Below are 21505 nucleotides of genomic sequence, written 5' to 3'. Positions count from 1 at the left end.
GACTTCTTTGTTACATTTGTCCACTGGGAAAAAAATTATAAATATAAATACATATTTACATAAACATATTTATTTGAAATGTATTTCAATTTTATTTTACCAAATTTTATTAGTATTGCTGCTATTTCTGACTATTTGAAATCCTATGACTGAAATGAAAAAATGAGAAAAAATGAAATAACATTCTTGACAAACATGGTTTAAATAAGTCTTCTAACAGTGTCAATAACAACAACAAACAAACTACAAGTGATTGGTATTTTAAAAATCTGATTGTTAAATCTTTACTCTTCTGGTCAGTGATTTTGGCCTTTTGACCAAATATTTCACTCCTTTTCCTTCGGCTTAGTCTCTTATTTATCAGGGGGCGCCACAGCGGAATGAACAGCCAGCTTTGTAGCATATATTTTAAGTAGCGGATGCCCTTCCAGCCACAACCCAGTACTAGGAAATACCCATACACTTTCACATTTACACATGCACTCATACACTACGGCCAATTTTGTTCACCCTATTCACTTTAAGCATATGTCTTTGGACTGTGGGGGAAACCAGAGCACCCAGAGGAAACCCACACGAACACAGGAAGAACATGCAAACTCCACATAGAAATGCCAACTGACCCAGCGACCTTTTTGCTGTGAGGCAACAGTGCTAACCACTGAGCCACCATGCCTCGCCCAAAAATTTCAGTGTCCCATTAATTTTGGCCAATAGCTATTAAACATGTATAGTTTGTTAGATGTGCGTGATTGTTTGGAGATTTTCCGATTGTTGCAAACATGTCTGGCCGTTACTTTGCTAACTCCTTACCTGAAAAGCCTTTCGACCGCTGGGCGATGATACACATGTGACACTATGCTGGTCCACCAAGTCCAATGCTTGAAGTGCACATGGGCCAAACACAAACCGTAATCTAAAACAGGAACAGATCAAGACCCAAAGGGTTAACTTGAGAATTCATCCCTTTACCTACAGGAAACCAATGCCGGATGATAAGACGGTGACATGAACACAGGAAGCAGAGGTGCAACAAACCTCAACTCTCACTATTCACCCAAAACTGAAATGTCTGTCAACAATTACTTGTTCCAAAAATGTTTGAGATTCTTTCTACTGTTGAACACAAAAGATGTTGTTTTGAAAAATGCTAAAAAACCTGTACGCATTGACTTCCATTGTATTTGTTTTTCCTGCTGAGGAAATTAATGGTTACAGGTTTCTAAAGTTAAAATAAAAAAAATACAAAATAATAAAAAAAAACTCAAACATGAAAAACAACTTAAGGATAAGTACATTTTTATTTTAGTGTAAACTACCCCTTCAAGAGTGAGTTACAGTCACGCCATAGTAGGCATGGGACGATAAGTTTAAGGTATACCGCAGTTTGGAAAAGGTAAGGTTTTAAAACTGGCAAAATTTTCTGCAATAGCGTTCCTGCAATAGACGTACAATTTTTTTGTGTTTTTTTTTTTTTTTTTTGTTAACTTTTTTTTTGGACTACAGCATGTCCAACAGAAAAGATATCCAAAAATGCCGTTTTAAAATGTAACGAAATCTGTGTTTTTGAAACAAATGAAGACAGCAGAAGTCTATGATTTATTTAAATTATTTAGCCTGACATGTGTCTGTTGTTCCTGTTCCAAAATATCAGTTTCTCAGAACAAAATATATTTAACTCAATGGGAAAAAGTTTTTGTTTTTTAACCAGACATTTAAAAAGAATACATTTTAGAGCAGTTATCACAATACCGTAAAACCTTGACATTTTTATTCAAGGTTATCATACTATCAGAATCTTATACCAGCCCATGCCTACACCATAGCATATTCACTATTTACATAGCTGACTTTTTAAGCAGGAAACCTGAAAGCTTCACCAATAAGGAAAGAGATCTGCTCGTGTCAGCTAGATTCCACCAAAGCCCCCTTAGTTGAAGACGGCGTGAGGGGTAGAATTGGCTTATGCGTTTATGTAGTCAATAATAATTTTACATTTATTTTAATCCTTTAATTATTGATATTAAACGATAATTGTGTGCTGCTGTGCATCCCTGTGTGTGTAATAAGCAATGTGTATTTATGTTTTAAACCTGGCTATAACCAACATGCTCATCAAATTATTATCATTATTATTATTATTATTGTTATTATTATTATAAACTGCATCATTGGCTTAGAGCAGCTTTTAGTTGGTCAATGGCATGGACAATTTCAAATGGCTCAAAACAGAAATGTACCAACAAGGCATCTTAACACACCTCATTTTCAAACCAGCACACCCATGGGTGCAAAAGCATTAGCTAAATGTTTTATAAACAACATTTAAAACGATGTATAGAAGGATTGACACTGCACCAGGCTGAAATGATCAAAAATACTTGCATTCTGCCTGATGCCGGTTGTATGACAGGGCGCATTATCGATGTCTCTGAGAGAGAAGCAGACCTAATCAAGCACATTACATGATGATGACACAGAGACCACAATCAATTGCTTGATAAAGCAAAAAAAATAGTTGACCTGTGATGTGAACTGCCATTTATACAGGAATGTGATTTCCACAGAAGAGTAATTACTGTGGCTTAGAGCTTTCCCCAATGGTCGACTGATGACAGTCATTGTGGGTTTGGGGATGCTTTTAAAGTCATGATTTATTCAGACGATGACGTTTGGGAAGAGAGCGCTTCATAAAGACTACGCTGAGTACATCAGGCGGTTAAGAGTGTAAGAGCTGGTTTCAGCACACGGCTGCAATAATTGACCCTCTTCAACTTCAAGTCAAGAGCATGCTAAATATTTACCAGACTGTAGTTCAAGGAAAACTCCCACAATACAGTAAAATTAACCTATGGTAGACTTTAATAATTGACTATTTCATTGTTGTTGTTACTTTCTCTAATTTCCCTTATCGTTTAAATTCAATGTTTTATCACATTTTTAAATGTAATTTATGTGTGCATAATTTCTGGACATTATTGTTTTTGTTTATTATTACCACTAACCATTGCGACTGTATCTTTACGTAACATCATTATGAGATTTTTGAATTTGTGACAATGATATCATGTACACTCAATGGCCACTTTATTAGGTACACCTTACTAGTACCAGGTTGGCCGCCCTTTTGTCTTCAGAACTGCCTTAATCCTTTGTTTCATTGATTCAACAAGGTACTGGAAATATTGCTCAGAGATTTTGGTCCATATTGACATGATAGCATCATGCGGTTTCCTCAGACTTGTCGGGTGTACATCCATGATACAAATCCATGATACATCCACATCCCAAAGCTGCACTACTGGATTGAATTCTGGTGACTGTGGAGGCCATTTGAGTACAGTGAAGTCATTGTCATGTTCAAGACACCAGTCTGAGATGATATGCACTTTATTACATGGCGCGTTATCCTGCTGGAATTAGCTATCAGAAGATGGGTACACTGTGGTCAAAGAGGGATGGACATGGTCAGCAACAATACACAGGTAGGCTCAATGCTCAATTGGTTCTAATGGACCCAAAGTGTGCCAAGAATATGTCCCCCACACCATTACACCACCACCAACAGCCTGAACCATTGATACAAGGCAGGATGGATCCATGCTTTCATGTTGTTGACCCCAAATTCTGACCTTACCATCCGAACGTTGCAGCAAAAATCGACACTCATCAGACCAGGCAACGTTTTTCCAATCTTCTATTGTCCAATTTTGCTGAGTCTGTGCAAATAGTAGCCTCAGTTTCCTGTTTGTAGCAGACAAGAATGGCATCCGGTGTGGTCTTCTGCTGCTGTAGCCCATCCGCCTCAAGGTTCGACATGCTGTGCGTTCAGAGATGCTCTTCTGCATAGTAATTTACGTTAACAAGCAGCTGGACAGGTGTACCTAATAAAGTGGACGGTGAGTGTGTACATGGGCAGGGGTTGTTTATTGTATTTTTATGTTATTTATTGCTATAACTATTATTTTTCTTTTAATAATTGTTTAAAAAGATATATTGTCCTGATCCTATTTGCATTCTTACATTCTACATAATGTTATGTATATTTGCAATAAACATAAGATGAAAAAAGAAAAAGAGGGTGGAAGGAGAAAAATCAGGCATTGAGCTGAAACATTTGTGTTTGTAATTCGGAACAAAAAAACTATACCTATGATAAAGATGAAGATTGAGAAAATACTTACGCTATTAGTAGGTCATCTGGTACTGAATAAAGAAATAAAGAGATAATATTAGTTCTTATAACAATTGCTTTATGAATCTAAAAAATAAAAAGGGATAGTTTTAAAGAGATAGTTCACTCAAAGATTTTAATTTACTCACTATTTACTCAACCTCAACTGGGTCCAAGCCTTTATGAGTTTCTTTATTCGGTTAAGCAACAAAGACAACTGGAAAGCTGGAAACCACTGAATTCCTTAGCAGGAAAAACAAATACTATGGAAGTCAATGGTTACAGGTTTGCAGCATTCTTCAAAATATCTTATTTTATGTTCATCAGAAAGCTAAGCAGGTTTATATCAAGTGAAGAGTGAGTAAATGATGACAATTTTCTTTTCTGTGTGAACTATCCTTTTAAAGCACAAAAGCAACATGAAACATCTGGAGGAAATAACTATTTAACTATTAAGCACACATTAAACATAATAGTGTATAATTATCTATCAGTCATGCAAAACAGCTTATTTTGGTTGTTTACTTCAGTCACTGTAGGTTCTCTGGAGAAAGACCCAAACAAATAGAAATTGAAACAACATCTCAATCTCAAATCATTAATCCTCTAATCATTTCTCCCTTGATACTTCTCTCTGGCATTGCTTGATATCAACATTCCAGCACAATAATGTCATTACTCTTAACCAGATATTCACTTTAAGTCTTGTCTGCACGCATCAGGAATTCAAAAAAAGACATTTTGAGACATGTTTTTAATACAACTTGAGGCTGAGGAACATAGTGCTGCAGGACAAAAAATATGAAGAAATATAAATACACACGACAATATACTCTGTATTACTTACTAAACTAAGGAAAATTCAAACTATAAGACACTTACACAAGACATGATGTATGCATTAACAAACTGAAAACTGCAAAGTAGATATTTAAATACATGCAAATTCTGGTATAAGTGCGCCATCCTGTGTCAGCAGAAGAAATTGCAGCTTTTGCTACTGTTTTGTCTTGAATTGATAAAGTTCAGTCACTTTTAAAAATGCTAATACCAGGGCTAAGAATGTATTAGGTTATGAGGTTGAAATGAGCTTCTCAGACTTTTCTTATTACCGATTATCATCCCGCCTTTGCTTATTGAAGAAAACAAATCCATTTGAAATCATATTTAAAATCAAATTATTATATTCAATAGACTTTCATTATTTGTTGTCTACTGCAAAATATTTGCCTTTTAATTTATTTAAATTTTAATTTACCTAGTTTTATTATAGGAATTATTACTGCTGTTAATAATATAAATAGATGCAATATTTTTATTGTTGTTATAGGAAGATACAATTGCATAATTATTTTAGGGTTTCTGCACGTTTCATCAAGTCAAATTTAAGACCCTTTTAAGACCATTAGAAATGAAATTTTAGACTTATACAGGCCTAAACATTATTTCTAATGATCAAAAAAACTATTCTTAGTGACATACTTTAGTGAGTCAAAACAAGAAAATTGTAGTTGTATACATTTGTTTCACCATAATATTTCTTTTTATTTTATGACAAGTTTAACATTGTTAAAAGTATATTTATTGTGGAGGCAATTGCATTAATAACCAAAAATATATATTTGTTGGCTTTTGGTCCAAATTGATTGAGTATAACTTCTATTCACCCTAATGCATTTCTGTTATAAATCCTTAAGTTTCATGCCCATTTATAAATATTGTCTACTCCCCCATATTTCTGTAAATAGTGTTTTGTATGACTGAAAGAGAATGTAAAGGGATATATAGTGCTGTTATTATCATGAGGAATTTAGTGTTCTTTCTCTGATTTTATTGAGATGTATTGTAGGTGATTGGATGGATGCAGGCCCAATTTGGTCAAGTGGTGGTCACTGCAGAGCCACTTGGGCACAGCTCAGCTCCAGCAAGGGGGGGCTCCAGCTCCTTCTTCCTTGCACTTTTTCTACAAGTGAAAGTGATGTCACTGGGGGTTTGGGGTTAGGGGTGGGTGTACGCATTAAAACAGCTTATAGGAGGAGAAGTTGGAGTTCAAGCTCCCCCTCGCTGGAGCTCAAGTGGCTCTGCAGCAAGCAGTGTCTCGATTGGGTAGCTTTACTTGGACAGAGAAAAATGAGATTAAAATTATTTAGGACACACAACACAATATTTCAGTGAATTTAAGACTTTAGGGCCTAAAATTTTCTAATTGAAATTTAAGACATTTAACAAAATGTTTAGACCTTGCGGACACCCTGTTTATTGTTTTAATGCTTTTTAAACTTTTGTAAATTTATTTTTTTTTTAAATAACAGTGTTGACGAACATATATATATATATATATATATATATATATATATATATATATATATATATATATATAATATAAATAGAATATAAAAATAAAAACATATTTTATTTATTTTTAGATTTTTTGCACACAAATTTGCACTAAATAATATTTTTTTAAAAAAATCAAGACTGCTGATTATTTAATCTTCTTGTAAATGATTTTTGTCTTTTTAACCAAATATTTCAGAATTATTCATATTATTGCAGTATTATTATTTTTGGTATACAACTATTTAAAAAGAAAAAATATATATATATATATATATATATATATATATATATATATATATATATATATATATATATATATATATATATATATATATATATATATATTGCTAAGCAGATGTGAGCGATTGTTTAAAGATTTGTTATATTGTTATATTGCAGATATTTCAAGGCAGCGTTTTGTGAAAATAATAAATTGTTAAAGTTTAGTGTTCACTTTTTAATTTTTTTATTCTCAGGTCTACTGATGTACTGAGTTTTAAGGCTGTGGAAAGCTTTCCAAACTGTTCTTATCACTGGTTATCATTTCTCTAAACAGGGCCAGCTTTTGCTTTTGTACAATTAACCAAGTGCAAACATGCAAAACAAGCAATGACAGTGACACCACAAAATAAGGGGGAAAAAAGAACATTAACTTGGAATTAAGGATTATTATGAGAAATCTTATCTTATGAATATACAGATTTAATCATTAACTGTAAGTCAACTATGAGCAGTGTGAAATGGCCGCTTATGAAATGTCCAGATTTAATTGTTAACTTTGATGTAAATTATTATGAGCAGTGGGAAATGTGAAACAAGAAAACCCAGTATTATATTTGCAAAGATCCAAGCAGGGGTTCAATATTATAAAGCCTTTGACATGGTGACTTCCAAAAGTCTGAGATCACACTAAAAATCTTTAAACCAGAAATAAACAAAGACTTTAATTATTTTTTAAACAAAAAAAGAGAAATGTTGTTGCTTAAGGTACTGTTTGGAACCATCTAAAATTGTAATGCTGAAAACAGGATTTTCCAAGCAAATATTAAACTGACTAATTTATTTTCATTTTATTTATTTGTAAAATGTTTGGGTTATTATTTATAATTAGTTTTGCATGTTTCTATTATGTTAAGTACACTGAAAAAATTATTTACTGAATTTACTAAATACTTTTAAGTAGTTGCAAACTATTTAAAAAGGCAGAATTTAAACAAATTGAGTTGAACATTAGTCCATTTAATTTTGTTTGTTTAAATTCAACCCATTAATTGCTTGCATCAATTTAGCAAAAATATATTTCAAGTGTATTTCAAGTATCCATACTAAGCTTTAATATTGTTTTATGTCTTTCATAATTCAGTTGCTTGATCCATCTGACCAGACATTAGTGTGTGTGTGTGTGTGTGTGTGTGAGAGAGACTCACTTTGCTTTATCTCTGAGTAAGTTCTCTGTAGGTCCTTCAAAAGCTGCTCAGCAACAGAAACAAGAGATGAGCCCATAATGAACCTAAAAACGACAATGATTGATCACACAAATTAGCAACAGGGCAATTGGATTTGGCAGTACTTCATAATTATGGTAAATAGTTTTGAAAGTGAATGCATTAAATCTGAATACACGTTAAAGATGATGGTTTGTTAGTGGATATATCACGTGATTATATTGAAGTTAATAACGTGGAGTACATGTTATCGTTCTAAATTATTAAACATAATAACTATAACAAAACAAAATACTTGCCAACTGGTCTGTAATTCTACTAATATAAATATTACAATGTCATTTTAATAATTTGAAAGTTGTCTCGGAAACTGAAGTTTTGCCAAGTTATGAATTTCGCGTCCAACAAACAATCGAATAACAACAACATCGAGACAGTCAATGTAACATTAAATGAAACAATTACTTTGACATGCTTCGGTGGCATCTTTTAAAGCATGTACTGACAGAAGTTGTGCTGAATATAAAAACATTAATAAAGCTCAGATATTTATTTACCGTGTTCATGCTTCCCGCACAGCCGTACGTCATTTGGCGTTCTTCTTCTTCAGTAATTTGTATGGCGTGTAACGAACAGTTGGTTTATACCGCCATCTTTTGGTGCGTAGTGCTTTCAGCGTGTGGCACATTTGAATCTTCCAACTTCCAACGTTCTCAAAGTCGATGGGCCAACTTCGCTTCCGATTTAGCTGACATTTCTTTCTCTTTTTCATCATATAATTCTTACTTTTCTTATACAACTGATAAACAATTAAAACTATGAAGAAAAATGTAGCTATGCTTTAAAACTGTAGTATAGCCGTTTTTATAGTTGACCACTATGTGCTAATGTTATGTTGTGGTTGGAAATACAGTTTAATAGAGAGATTTTCTGGACTTCATCTGTGTCAGACAACTTGTTAAATATCCAACCTCTATTTGGAATATGATTCTCCTTTATAGGCCTATTTTATCTAGTTTGGGTGGCATAACTTTTTTTTTTACTTGACTTGCATTGTAATTTTTGACGTTATTTAATAAAAAAAATAATAAAGACAAATAAACTGTTTACTGAAGAGAAAGTACCTAAATAAGAGCCATAGACTAAATGAAGAGAAAATAATTATCTTTATTATTAATAATTGTATTTTTTAATTAGTTAATAAAATGTATTTAACAATAAATTAGTCCTGAAAAGACTAAATGTCTAAAAGCGCTACAGGTGAATTAAATAAATTAAATTGGCTGCAGTGTATGAGTGTGAATGAGTGTGTGTGTGGATGTTTCTTAGTACTGGGTTGCGGCTGGAAGAGTATCCGCTGTGTAAAACATATGCTGGATAAGTTGGCGGTTCATTCCACTGTGGCGACCCTTGAGGAATAAAGGGACTAAGCTTAAGAAAAATTCATTCATTCATTCATTTTCTTGTCGGCTGAGTCCCTTTATTAATCCGGGGTTGCCACAGCGGAATGAACTGCCAACTTATCCAGCAAGTTTTTACGCAGCGGATGCCCTACCAGCCGCAACCCATCTTTGGGAAACATCCACACACACATTCACACAAACACTCATACAGTACGGACAATTAAGCCTATCCAATTCACCTGTACCATGTCTCCTCTTAAGGAAAATTAATTAATGAAAATTGACTAATGGAACTTTATTGTGACCATGTTATTATTATTATTATTAATATTATTATTATTATTTTCGTATTTATTTTAAAATATCATTTGGATAAATCATTAGCTGCTACTTTTAGCTAAATACCAAACCACAACGTACTAAATACAAGACAAATATTGATACACTAGAATTTTTTTATTTTAAAGGAACCTGAAAAACCACAACAAACAAAAACATTTGGGAACATGTGTTCAAAACACACTTCGAACTCAGATTTACAGTATTTACATAAAAAAATGTAATAGCATCAAAATGTAAGTTAAGAGACTCAAAAAACGTTCAAAACATGAATGAAAGTACAAACGTCTATTGATTCAGAGGCTACAGATCTGGCAACAATTTTGTCAGCAGACAGTCAAAGGCAGATAAAAAAATAAATAAATAAAACAAGAATGAAAGTGTAAAATTCCATTGATTCAGAAGCTGCAGACCTGGAAACAAATATATCAGGAGACTGAAAATATCTAAATTAAAACAAGAATGAAAGTGCAAAAGTCCATCGATCCAGAAGCTACAGACATGGCAACAAGTTTCTCAGAGGACAGTTTAGGGCAGATTAAAAATAAAATATATCAGGAGGAAACAAATATATCAGGAGACTGAAAATATCTAAATTAAAACAAGAATGAAAGTACAAACGTCTATTGATTCGGAAGCTACAGATCTGGCAACAATTTTGTCAACGGACAGTAAAATGCAAATTAAAAAAAATAAATAAATAAAACATTAATGAACGTGTAAAAGTCTATTGATTCAGAAGCTGCAGACCTGGAAACAAATATATCAGCAGACTGAAAATATCTAAATTAAAACAAGAATGAAAGTGCAAAAGTCCATTGATTCAAAAACGACAGATCTGGCAACAAGTTTTTCAGCAGACAGTTTAAGGTAGAAAAAAAATCAAATAAAACATGAATGAAAATACAAAAGTCGATTGATTCGGAAGCTACAGATCTGGCAGTAATTTTGTCAATGGGCAGTAAAATGCAAAATGCAAAAAAATGCAAAAAAAAAAAAAAAAAACATGATTTAAAGTGCAAAAGTCCATTGATTCAGAAGCTGCTGACCTGGCAACAAATATCTTAAAAGACTAATATCGAAAACAAGACTGAAAGTGCAAAAGTCCATCGATTCAGAAGCTACATAACCTGGCAACACGTTTCTCAGCGAACAATCAAAGGCAGATAGACAACAAGACGACAAAAACATGAATATAAGTGACAAAAAAGTCTGATCTGGCAACACGTTGGCGGAGAGTTTAAGGCAGATTTAAAAAATAATAATAAAATAAAACATGAATGAAAGTGAAAAAAACATCGATTCAGAAGCAACAGATCTGGCAACAACTTTCTGAGCAGACAGACAAATGCAGGTTAAAATAATAATAAAATAAAACATGAATGAAAGTGAAAAAAACATCGATTCAGAAGCAACAGATCTGGCAACAACTTTCTGAGCAGACAGACAAATGCAGGTTAAAATAATAATAAAATAAAACATGAATGAAAGTGCAAAAGTCCATTGATTCAAAGGCTGCTGATCTGGCAACACGTTTCTCAGAGTACAAACGCAAATTTACAGTCTATTTTTTTGTTTGTTTTCAATTTTTTATAAAAAGATTCAGCATTGGTTGATTTAGAAGCTACTGTTCTTCTTTGTGATGTTTCTCCGCGGACAGTAGTAGCGGGTGTGCGCGCGGTCCCCGGTGGCCGAGCATAACGGACACACGTAGCTCCTCAGTATCGGACACAGAACGCGTCCGTCCCTTGCCTTTAGTCTGTGGCTCCGGTAAATCTGCGCAGTCTCTCCGTTTTGCCTGCAGAAGCCACAGGAGTCACGCGGGCTCCGCAGGTCCTGGCTGGAGGAGGAGAGTGTGCAGGAGCTGCCGGAGACGCTGCTGGAGGAGCCGGTCCTGATGAAACCCTCCGCGGGCACCACACTCACAGCCGCCCGCTCCTCATCGCGATGCTCCAGCAGCAGCTGCGACAGAGTCCGGCGCAGGTCCATGTAATCCCGCCACATCAGGAAACAGCCGTCGGCTGTGGGGACGCTCTGCTGACTCTCGGACTGCATCATGTCCAGGTGTGTGTTTTAGGTGTGTTTTGCCCATGACCCCGGGTGACAGCTATATATAGAAGAATCTTCAACAGATTCCAGACAGGACATCGGTCCGTCTGTCTGGCTTAATGCACCTGTTCGCTTTGCGTGACCCTCTGGAAGTATGGCTTGACCGGGTCTTCAGAAGGTCAGCGGGTCAAGGCAGGCACGCGCTTTTGTTTTGTTTGAATAAATAGTATCAAATGCTGAGCGGCACGTGCCAGACTGAGGGCAGACTGAGGGCACGAGCGGCCGGTCTGTCTGTCCTAGTAAACATTGTAACGCTTTCGTATAATTAACAGACTGCGCTGTGTCAGCGCGATTCAGTCACGTCGACTTTTCATTTACAACTTCAAGTCATTTACATTTTACAATTAAAAGAGTTTTTATAATTTCAAGTATTCTATTGAAATGTTAAGCAGCAATATTTGTGCCAATATTTACAAACTAATTTTGAAAACAAACATGACCTGCTTTGCAAACAATCAGTCGACTCGCAAAAAAAGCACTTTGGTAAAACAATGTCAGTTTGTTTGTGGTATTAACAAATAAACGTGTTGTGTTTTACAAATATAAATCGCTTTATGTACGGTTTTTAATTTTATCGCGAGCGAATGACCATGAAAAAATACCGAAATGTACCTCTGAGGGCTGCCAGTTAATTTAGTTGTATCACTGTTATGACATTAAAGTCTAGTTTTTAAATCGATGGAGGGTGTTTGTTTTTTCATCTTTGTACAATACTATGGAGAATATTTGCGCTTGACATCGGCGGGGATGGTTGAATACAATCTCCCCCATCACACACCCCCGTCAAGACGTCAAGAATGATTATCGGTAGGAAAAAAGAAAAAAAAAATATATATATATATAAATAAATATATACACACACACACACACACACACACACACACACACACACACACACACACACAGCTGAATTATTACCCCCCTGAATTATTAGCACCCCTATTATTTTTTTTCCCCAATTTCTGTTTAAGGGGGAGAAGATTTCTTCAACACATTTCTAAACACAATAGTTTTAATAACTCATTTTTAATAACTGATTTATTTTACCATTGCCATGATGACAGTAAACAATATTTGACTAGATATTTTCCAAGACACTTCTATACAGCTTAAAGTGACATTTAAAGGCTTAACTAGGTTGATTAGGTTAACTAGGCAGGTTAGGGTAATTAGGCAAGTTATTGTATAATGATGGTTTGTTCAGGAAAAAATATATAGCTTAGGGGTGCTAAAAAATTTGTCCTTAAAATGGCTTTTAAAAAAACTGCTTTTATTCTAGCCAAAATAAAACAAATAAGACTTTTTCCAGAAGTAAAAAATATTATCAGACATACTGTGAAAATTTCTTTGCTCTGTTAAACATAATTTGGGAAATATTTAAAAAAGAAAAATATATTCAAAGGGGGGCTAATACTTCAACTATATATATATATATATATATATATTGCTATTAATAATTTATATGCTATTGGAATATATTATTAATTAATCCTCTCTTCATACAATTAATTAGGCTAAATTAAATAATCAGGCCCATAGCCAAGGGGGGTTCAGGTTTAAAAGACTAACAGTTGGATTATTATTATTGTTTGAATTTTTCATTTTTTCAGGTAAAGTTGAAAGGCTAAAAGCTTAAGTTTTTAATTTAAAACAAGTTTTAACAGATTTAAAAAAAAAATGAGTTAATGATGCATGATAATAAATTTGTATTTGAAAAATTTTGGGAGGTTTGGGGGACTTGTCAAGGAAGAAAGTGAAGAGCAGCAGGTGAGGTTGGCATGGCGTTGGATGCTCGGATCTTTTTTTTGCTGCCGTCATCCTGAGTGTGTGTCACACACATCACACACCTCATTCCTGCACGGGATTTCCCTGCAGTTTTGGCGCTGTTAAATCCGAATGGGTTTGTTTTTGTCACCATAGATTATTATGCAGGTTAAATCCACATTTTGGTTGTAGTTTTGGTTGTTGTTTAGAAACATTAAGAAGATTGCTTGACTAGCCAACTGTATTAATGATAGGCCTATACAGTATGTCATGTGTCTTTAAATGACAAATTTGTTCTGCATTGTCACAAAAGAAGATGAGGTGGCATCATCCTGCTCCAGAGGCACCAACAGCTGCACAGGTACAGACACAGGATGCAGCACTGAGGACCATCCATCTCTACAGGTACAGAGAGGGTTGTATTCCTTACCTTTTGTAAATGATTGACATTAGGAATGCTTCTGCAGAAAACATGTCAGTGTTTATTTTGATGTGAATGTTTAAGTATAATTTTGAGTGCTTATATGAATATTTATATATAAATAAATCAATAAATACATGTTTAAATACATATGTTTGTCTGTTTTTGTTCCTCTGAGGGGGCACCACAGTAAAAGTTTGCTTAGGACACCCTTTAGGCCAGTAGCGACCCTGCTCATCCATGACTCCCAGCATGCACTGCAGCAAGAAATATGTTACCGTCCTTGAGATTCAGACTCTGATTCTTGAAGTCTGTGTGTTTAGACAGTTCAGATGTTCAATGTAATTCAAACTCTGCTGGGTTACCTTCAGTTTGACATTTGGAATTATGATCAGTAATGGGAAAAACAGCACCTCAACATAATGAATATAATCTGAAGTGAACGATAACATACATTATTGAAACAAACACACACACACACACACACATATATATATTCATTCATTCATTCATTTTCTTTTCGGCTTAGTCCCTTTATTAATCCGGCGTCGCCACAGCTGAATGAACTGCCAACTTATCCAGCAAGTTTTTATGCAGCGGATGCCCTTCCAGCCGCTACCCAGCTCTGGGAATCATCCACACACACATTCACACACACACACTCATACACTATGGACAATTTAGCTTACCCAATTCACCTGTACCGCATGTCTTTGGACTGTGGGGGAAACTGGAGCACCCGGAGGAAACAAACGCGAAGGCAGGGAGAACATGCAAACTCCACACCGAAACGCCAACTGAGCCGAGGCTCGAACCAGCGACCTTCTTGCTGTGAGGCGACAGCACTACCTACTGCGCCACGCCACTGCCTGGCCCAAATAATATCAAATCATATAAAATAATCTTTAAGGGGAAATGAAGCGCTCAGTCAAGTTTAACTTATTTTGTACATTGGATTCCACTTTAATGAAAATATATTAAACAAACTTGATTAATGTAACCATTTAGCAGAAAACGGCGTGTTTTACTATAGATTTTTAGAACATCTTGGAATGTCGCTGTGTCTGACGTCACAGGGTTGGTTCAGTTCCCTCCGCAGAACAGAGACAGTGGAAGTAAAGGAGACTGTAAAGCCTAATTTAACCCCAGGCATGAAGTTGTGGACATGGAGCTGCTGCAAATACAAGCATCAGGGGCCTCATGTACGAAGACTTGCGTGGAAATCTTACTAAAACATTGCGTACGCACAAAGCTGTAAATGTGCGTACGCAGAAAAAAATTCAGATGTATGAAACACTGCGTACGCCGAATCTCACGCATATTCTTTTGTACATCTGTATGAACGTGAAACTGAGCGCAACATGCACGAGCACAAAACCCCTCCCTGCCTCCTCCCCCGTATGAATATGCTAATGACTATGCTAATGGCAAAACCCAACAAAAAAGCAATGTCAAAATCAAGCAAAAAGAGAAACTTTGAACAGAATGTGAACTGGAGGTGCTGCTTTCGGAGGTAGACCGGAGAAAAGCGGTGTTATTTGCAAGTTTGTTCTCCGGAATTAACAACAAAAGAAAATAATAGAGTGGGAGAGTTTAGCTGATGCGGTCAACACAGTTGGGTCTGAACATATCGCACTGAGTGCATTAAAAAAAGAAATAGTGTGGTTTATATCTGTAAAATGTTGCAGGACGCTTAACAGTCTCAGTGGCGCACCTTGTAAGACGCATGTGATCAAGAATTGATACGTTCGAGCATGAACTCGACTCGAATCCAGCGTCTGATGAACTCTTTCTTGTTTTTTCCCCCGCTACAAATCAGATTTTGCCAACTATTTATCACGAGAAAGACAAGTAGGAATCATCAATAAGTTTATATCAATAAGCATCATATTTTATTTGCACATTTATTGAATGGAAATGTTTCTGATTCACGCATGCAAATTCATCTTCAGATAGTGTCTTTATAGCAATGTGCGTGCAGTAGATTGCTCAGATTACATTGGGAAAACAGGCGACTGCTGCAAATTGTGCTTTAATGTTTAGCTGGTCAAATGTATGGTATGGAAACCTTATATACCTGCTGAACCCGTCTCATACAGCTGCCATTGCAAGGCTCAGACACTTTGTAGAGAGGAATTTAACACAACTGCCTCTAGGAGTCGCCAATGGAAATAAAACAGACACGGACAAAAAATGTGCGTACGCCAGCCAGAAAGCTGCCGTGAAGCTGTGCACATTCCCACGTTCAGTTCATTGTTAGTAAATCCAAACGTGAGCGATTCTGAGCGTGAAACCTGGCGTATGCAAAGTTTTTGTGCGTACGCAGCGTTGATACATGAGGCCCCTGGTCCTGGTTTTCCTTTTGATTACCGATCATTTGATGTGCTTTGCTCTACTCTCTGTATTACACTGCCTGTATGGGTTTCAACAATGATTGTAACGGACTGAACACAGAGACTAGACAGCCTAATTTAACCCAATACATGAAGTTGTGGATGAGCATCACAGAGCTGGTACAAATACAAGCATTTAAGTGTCTTCAGTTATGTCTTCAGTTATAAGTGGAATCCAATGTAGAAAATATGTTAAACTTGACTGAGTGCTTCATTTCCACTTTAAAACTAAAATCCTAACTAAAGCTTTTTTCACATTGTTCAGATTGTAGAAAGAATGTGAATGCATCCTGAAAGCCCTTGCTGTCTACTTGAAGACCCTTTGAAACTCATAAAGGAGCGCATGGCAAGTTATTTACATTTTATTTAAATCTTGAATTAAACAAAACTCTTTTGCCCTTTGATCTATTGGTGATTGTTTATTTTGTACTTGATCTTAGGATGATGAACATGAAGAAGCCCTAACTACGCTGTACAACACCCGAGAAAACCATCTCGTCATATAGAAAGAGGCAGATAGCTACTACAGACCATTGTGAAGGTGTTGAAATCATCACTGATGGCATCCAAAAACTTGGACAATGCGGCAAATGCATGATTTTTTACGCATTAAGCTTCAACTTTCTCACAAAAACCTAAGGTACTCTTTTGAAGTATTTCAAAAACATTTTGGCTAAATCATAGACTGTAAAAGATATGGACGTAGTATCCGTGACGTCACAAAGGGCAAGGGCAAAGATGCGGAGCATGAGTGGAGCTACAGACGCCTGATAGTGTTTTGCTTATACAGGCTTTCCTATGGGAGAAATGCTTAATACTTCATTTTTTGAAGTTTGTGTTCTGACCACACGTGTTTGGTTGTACACTTTTAAAAACACTGTTGTAACACAGTGAGCCACCAAACAGTGTTCTTATGACGTTTTTTTGACAGAACAAAGTATTTAGTCTGTTTGTCCTCATTTGTAAGTCGCTTTGGATAAATGCATCTGCTAAATGACTAAATGTAAGTGTAAATGTTTGTAAATGCAAGGCTATTTATGAAATCCAAGCATAACACTGTATAGCAATGTTTCAGACGACTGTTCTTGAGCCTACAGCTAATCAATCTGTCAGATTCTGGAGGGCATTACAGGTCTAAAGAGAAATATAAATTATAAATGATCTTAAATAAAACAAATACATTTATAGATATTTATAAGTGTATAATTTCACTCACCTGGGAAACGGAGGCCATGTGAAGGGTTTGTGAGCAAAATAAAGTGCACACAGCATTCCATATCATCTGATAATTGTAGAAAGTAATTCCAAAAGGCAACTGAGTGTGTAAAGCCTCATAAAACATAATGAAAATTTGATGTATATGCCGAGTTCAGCAGCTAATCAGCCGGAATCAGCTGAGGTAAAGTGACGGCCGCTGTGCGCGCTTTTTCGCATCTCAAATGTTGCTGTTCACCCGTAAACCCGCCAGTGGCCGCTGTCAAACGACCTTCCGTCTGTCTGTCTGTCTGAATGACAGAATGACTGACCGTGCGACCGGCTAATTGGCTGACCCACCCTCCTCCTTCCCTAAACCCAACCAACGACGATTTACAAAAGCCGTCCAGAAAAAGAAAAGCCCTCGTCTGATTTTTACCTTGTTTTGTGATTTTGACCACATTCTCACCCTGTAATGAACTTGTTCGCTTTATTTTTTGGATTCTGTTTTTGTCTTACCTGATTTCTGGAACCGCTCTTCCCTGGACTCCAACCTGGTTGTCGTGGTCAGCACCTCTCTGCGCCTCCAGTCCACCAACGCACATGACGAGCTAACAGGACAAACTGGTTGCGGCTGGAACGCCCTCCACGCGGCTGGCCGGCCGTCAAACGCCGAAAAGAACAGTGTCACACCGCCTCGCAGCGTTCGCTTAAAAAAAAAAAAGAAATGTAGCCATACGTACCTCCGGCTACGTATTTCGCTATCTCCAGAAATGTCCACGGGACTACGTTTTCAGAATGAGCCTGGGTTAAATTTGCTCCATATGGAGCCAGGACTAGCGGAATTTCGAAAAGTTTCAGTTTTAGTTACTTTCGTATTGGCTTCCCGAGGGAGAGCGGGAGGTTGCTGCTTGGGCTAGATGCAAATGATCTGTAAGGCAAAATCCAGGTCCTAAATTTCTGTAAAAACTGTAACTTCATGTCAGGAGACAGGAGTTGTGCTTTGTAATGAGAAGTTGCTGTACTTTTTATTTCAGTACTGACTGCTACTTTTCTTTTACCGTTTTTCTTGCTTTGAATAACTGCATGGTCAGCTACACTGTAAAAATGACATTTTCATTAGACATTTTTGTCTTTTCTTTTTTAAATATGTAAAACTCAGGGTTCATACGGTCACGAAAAATCTGGAAAAGTCATGGAATTTTGAAATGGCATTTTTGGAATTTTGGAAAAAACAGAAAAACCCACAAAGTTTTGGAGAAGTCATGAAAAACAGATATCTGTATACTTGAATATAGGTTAGTTGTGTTGACCTATTCTGTCCTTGGCCAATCACATACTCACATTATTAGTGCGGTGTAAGCATTATCTAAATCATTCATTCATTTTCTTGTTGACTTAGTCCTTTTATTAATCTGGGGTCACCACAGCGGAATGAACCACCAACTTTTCCAGCCCATTTTATGCAGCCGATGGCCTTCCAGCCACAACCCATCTCTGTGAAACATCCACAAACACTCATTCACACACACGCATACACTACGGACAATTTAGCCTACCCAATTCACCTGTACCGCATGTCTTTGAACTGTGGGGACAACCGGAGCACCTGGAGGAAACCCACGCGAACGCAGGGAGAGCATGCAAACTCCACACAGAAACGCCAACTGAGCCGAGGATCGAACCAGCGACCCAGCGACTTTCTTGCTGTGAGGCAACAGCACTACTGCGCCACTGCTTGCCCTTATTTAAATCATTCTTACATAAATATAAATTGAACCTAAATAGATTGCTGTGTGCTTACGATACGCATATAACGATATGCTGTAATAAATGTGAACATGCATTGTTTTTCTTTTTTCATATATAGACGTTGCATGAAACATTAGGTCGAGAAAATTAATTGAAAGTCTTGTAAAAGTCATGGAATTTTAGTAGTAAAAATATGTAAGAACACCGAAAACTTTTTGAATCAATATACAATTAACAAGAAACAAGCCATACGATATTAAATCTTGTTTTATGAAAGACAATTTAATAATGTAAGTTCATAATTTGACTCGGGTTCATCATTTGCTTGTGCTTGTTTTGTTCTATAAACCTTGATTGTTAAATTTTTACACAACAAGACTAACGATCAGAGGTAACTTTTTTTTGTCAAGAAAGTGTATCTTGATTCAAGAATGATTAGATATTTGTAAAATACAAGACAAAAATGCTTAATAAAGATGTATTGTTATTTGCAGTGTATTCTTTAGTGTTGTTCTATTTTGCATGAAGTTATAAATGTAAAAGGGCACACTGTTCTTTTTTTCAAAGTGCAATTTTTGTTGATGCAAATGTGCAATATTGTTGATATGTCATGCTTTATTGACTTGAATTAACATTGTTTTGAATTAACATACAACATGTTTTATGGAACAAATAAATGATCCTATTGTTGTTCCAACAATCTGCTGTCTGCCTGTGTATGATTAACTAATTAGAGCAATTTAAATAATCAGTTTCCTTTTTCTAGTAATGTGAACTAGCAAATACAGCTGAAGTCAGAATTATTAGCCCCTGTTTATTTGTATTTGTATTTATTTATTTATTGTATTTATAAATATTCATTGTATTTATTTATTTATTTTTATATTTCCCAAATGATGCTATAACATGTGATAACAGAGCAAGGAAATTTCCACAGCATGTCAGATAATATTTTTTCTTCTTGAGAAAGTCTTATTTGTTTTATTTCGGCTAGAATAAAAGCAGTTTTTAATCTTTTCGATAGTCTACAGAACAAACTATCTTTATACAATCACTTGCCTAATTACCCTAACCTGCCTAGTTAACATAATTAACATAGTTAAGCCTTTAAATGTCACTTTAAGCTGTATAGAAGTGTCTTGAAAAATATCTAGTCAAATATTATTTACTACTGTCATCATGGCAAAGATAAAATAAATCAGTTATTAGAAATGAGTTATTAAAACTATTATGTTAAAAAATGTGTTGAGAAAATCTCTTCGTTAAACAGAAATTGGGGAGAAAAAATAAACAGCAAGGCTAATAATTCTGACTTCAACTGTATGTTAACTGAACTATTTTAATTGAATTATCAGTAATAAGTCTAACTTAGACCTTTAAGTCAACTGAACTTGTTATACTAAGTTCCCTGTACTCAGGTTTTTAGGTAGTCTTTACAAATAAAAAAGTTAACTGAACTAAGTTATTGTAGTTTAATCAACTCAGAAATTATACATTAATTTACTTGAAAATAAGGTTATCAGTTTCCACAGTTTTTCTAAGTAAACTAAACTCATGACTTTTTACAGTGTAGTTTTTTTACTCAAATGGTTTGTTTCAGTCGGTTTCCTCAAATGGTTTGAGTTACCTTAACTTTTTGGCTTTAACAGTGTATGTCTTGCTGGGTGGATTATATCAAAGCAGAATACTTCAGAATAATCTATAATAAATGATGTTTAATAAATGAGTTTGTGTTTGTTTCAATTGTTGTGCTTCTTTGTTTACAGTTATATCAATTTCAAATTAATAATCAATTTAAAACAGCGTTTATCCTAGCTCTATGATTAATCTAAGAGACAAAAGCTGTTTTAAATGGATCATTAATGTGAATTGTATTAGTTTTTATGCCATTTGCATTGATCCTCAGACATTTATTTAAAAGAAAACATGCTGTGACATGAGCTATGATGCGTAGAATGTGTTCTAATCGTAGTTCCAAACGGTACATTAAGCCTGCAAAACTGAGAAGTTCTATGTGGGTTTGTTGAATTTGTGAAGTGGCTTATAGATTATTCTCTGCAATTTTCTGATGCTGATGAAAGAAATCATGAAGAAAGGGCAAGAGGAGATGGAGGTGGAGGAGATGGAGTGGGAGGTGGAGGATGAGAGGATGGAGTGGGAGGACTATGAGA

At 35.5% G+C, this 21505-nt stretch overlaps 2 protein-coding genes and 1 long non-coding RNA gene across 12 annotated transcripts in view; 1 reads left to right on the top strand and 2 right to left on the bottom strand.

Annotated features, from left to right (window-relative positions):
- zswim7 (zinc finger, SWIM-type containing 7) overlaps nucleotides 1-8555 on the bottom strand; it is a 191084-nt gene extending 182529 nt beyond the window's left edge. For 5 of the 10 annotated variants that reach the window (XR_015489952.1, XR_015489950.1, XR_015489951.1 and 2 more), the window contains exons 1-4: nucleotides 8425-8551; nucleotides 7942-8024; nucleotides 4185-4206; nucleotides 814-916 (exon numbers count right to left, since the gene is read on the bottom strand). Coding sequence is in view for 2 of the 10 variants with exons in the window: in XM_087251294.1 (XP_087107420.1) it covers nucleotides 814-916; nucleotides 4185-4206; nucleotides 7942-8024; nucleotides 8425-8549 (333 nt within the window). In the remaining 8 variants the exon portion in view is untranslated. 10 annotated transcript variants of the gene reach the window in all.
- Nucleotides 8556-9803: 1248 nt separating this feature from the next.
- On the bottom strand, nucleotides 9804-12616 carry nanos2 (nanos homolog 2). Its single transcript, XM_087254657.1, has one exon. The coding sequence runs from the start codon at nucleotides 11757-11759 to the stop codon at nucleotides 11319-11321; it is 441 nt and encodes a 146-aa protein (XP_087110783.1). The 5' UTR covers nucleotides 11760-12616; the 3' UTR covers nucleotides 9804-11318.
- Nucleotides 12617-15626: 3010 nt separating this feature from the next.
- On the top strand, nucleotides 15627-20034 carry LOC147844474 (uncharacterized). The gene is made up of 3 exons (XR_015492141.1): nucleotides 15627-16734; nucleotides 16829-17028; nucleotides 18154-20034. It is a non-coding gene; the product is annotated as an uncharacterized LOC147844474 (long non-coding RNA).
- Nucleotides 20035-21505: the final 1471 nt, after the last annotated feature.

Source organism: Danio rerio, chromosome 5 (genome assembly GCF_052040795.2).
Source record: "Danio rerio strain M-AB ecotype USA chromosome 5, GRCz13ab, whole genome shotgun sequence".
In the NCBI taxonomy this organism is placed as follows: Eukaryota; Metazoa; Chordata; class Actinopteri; order Cypriniformes; family Danionidae; genus Danio; species Danio rerio.
Note: the sequence above shows the minus strand (reverse complement) of the source record. Positions and strands in the feature narration are given on the sequence as shown.

What these genes read in the sequence shown, in the direction of transcription:
- nanos2 (XM_087254657.1), bottom strand. Translation starts at nt 11,759, where the DNA reads ATGATGCAGTCCGAGAGTCAGCAGAGCGTCCCCACAGCCGACGGCTGT.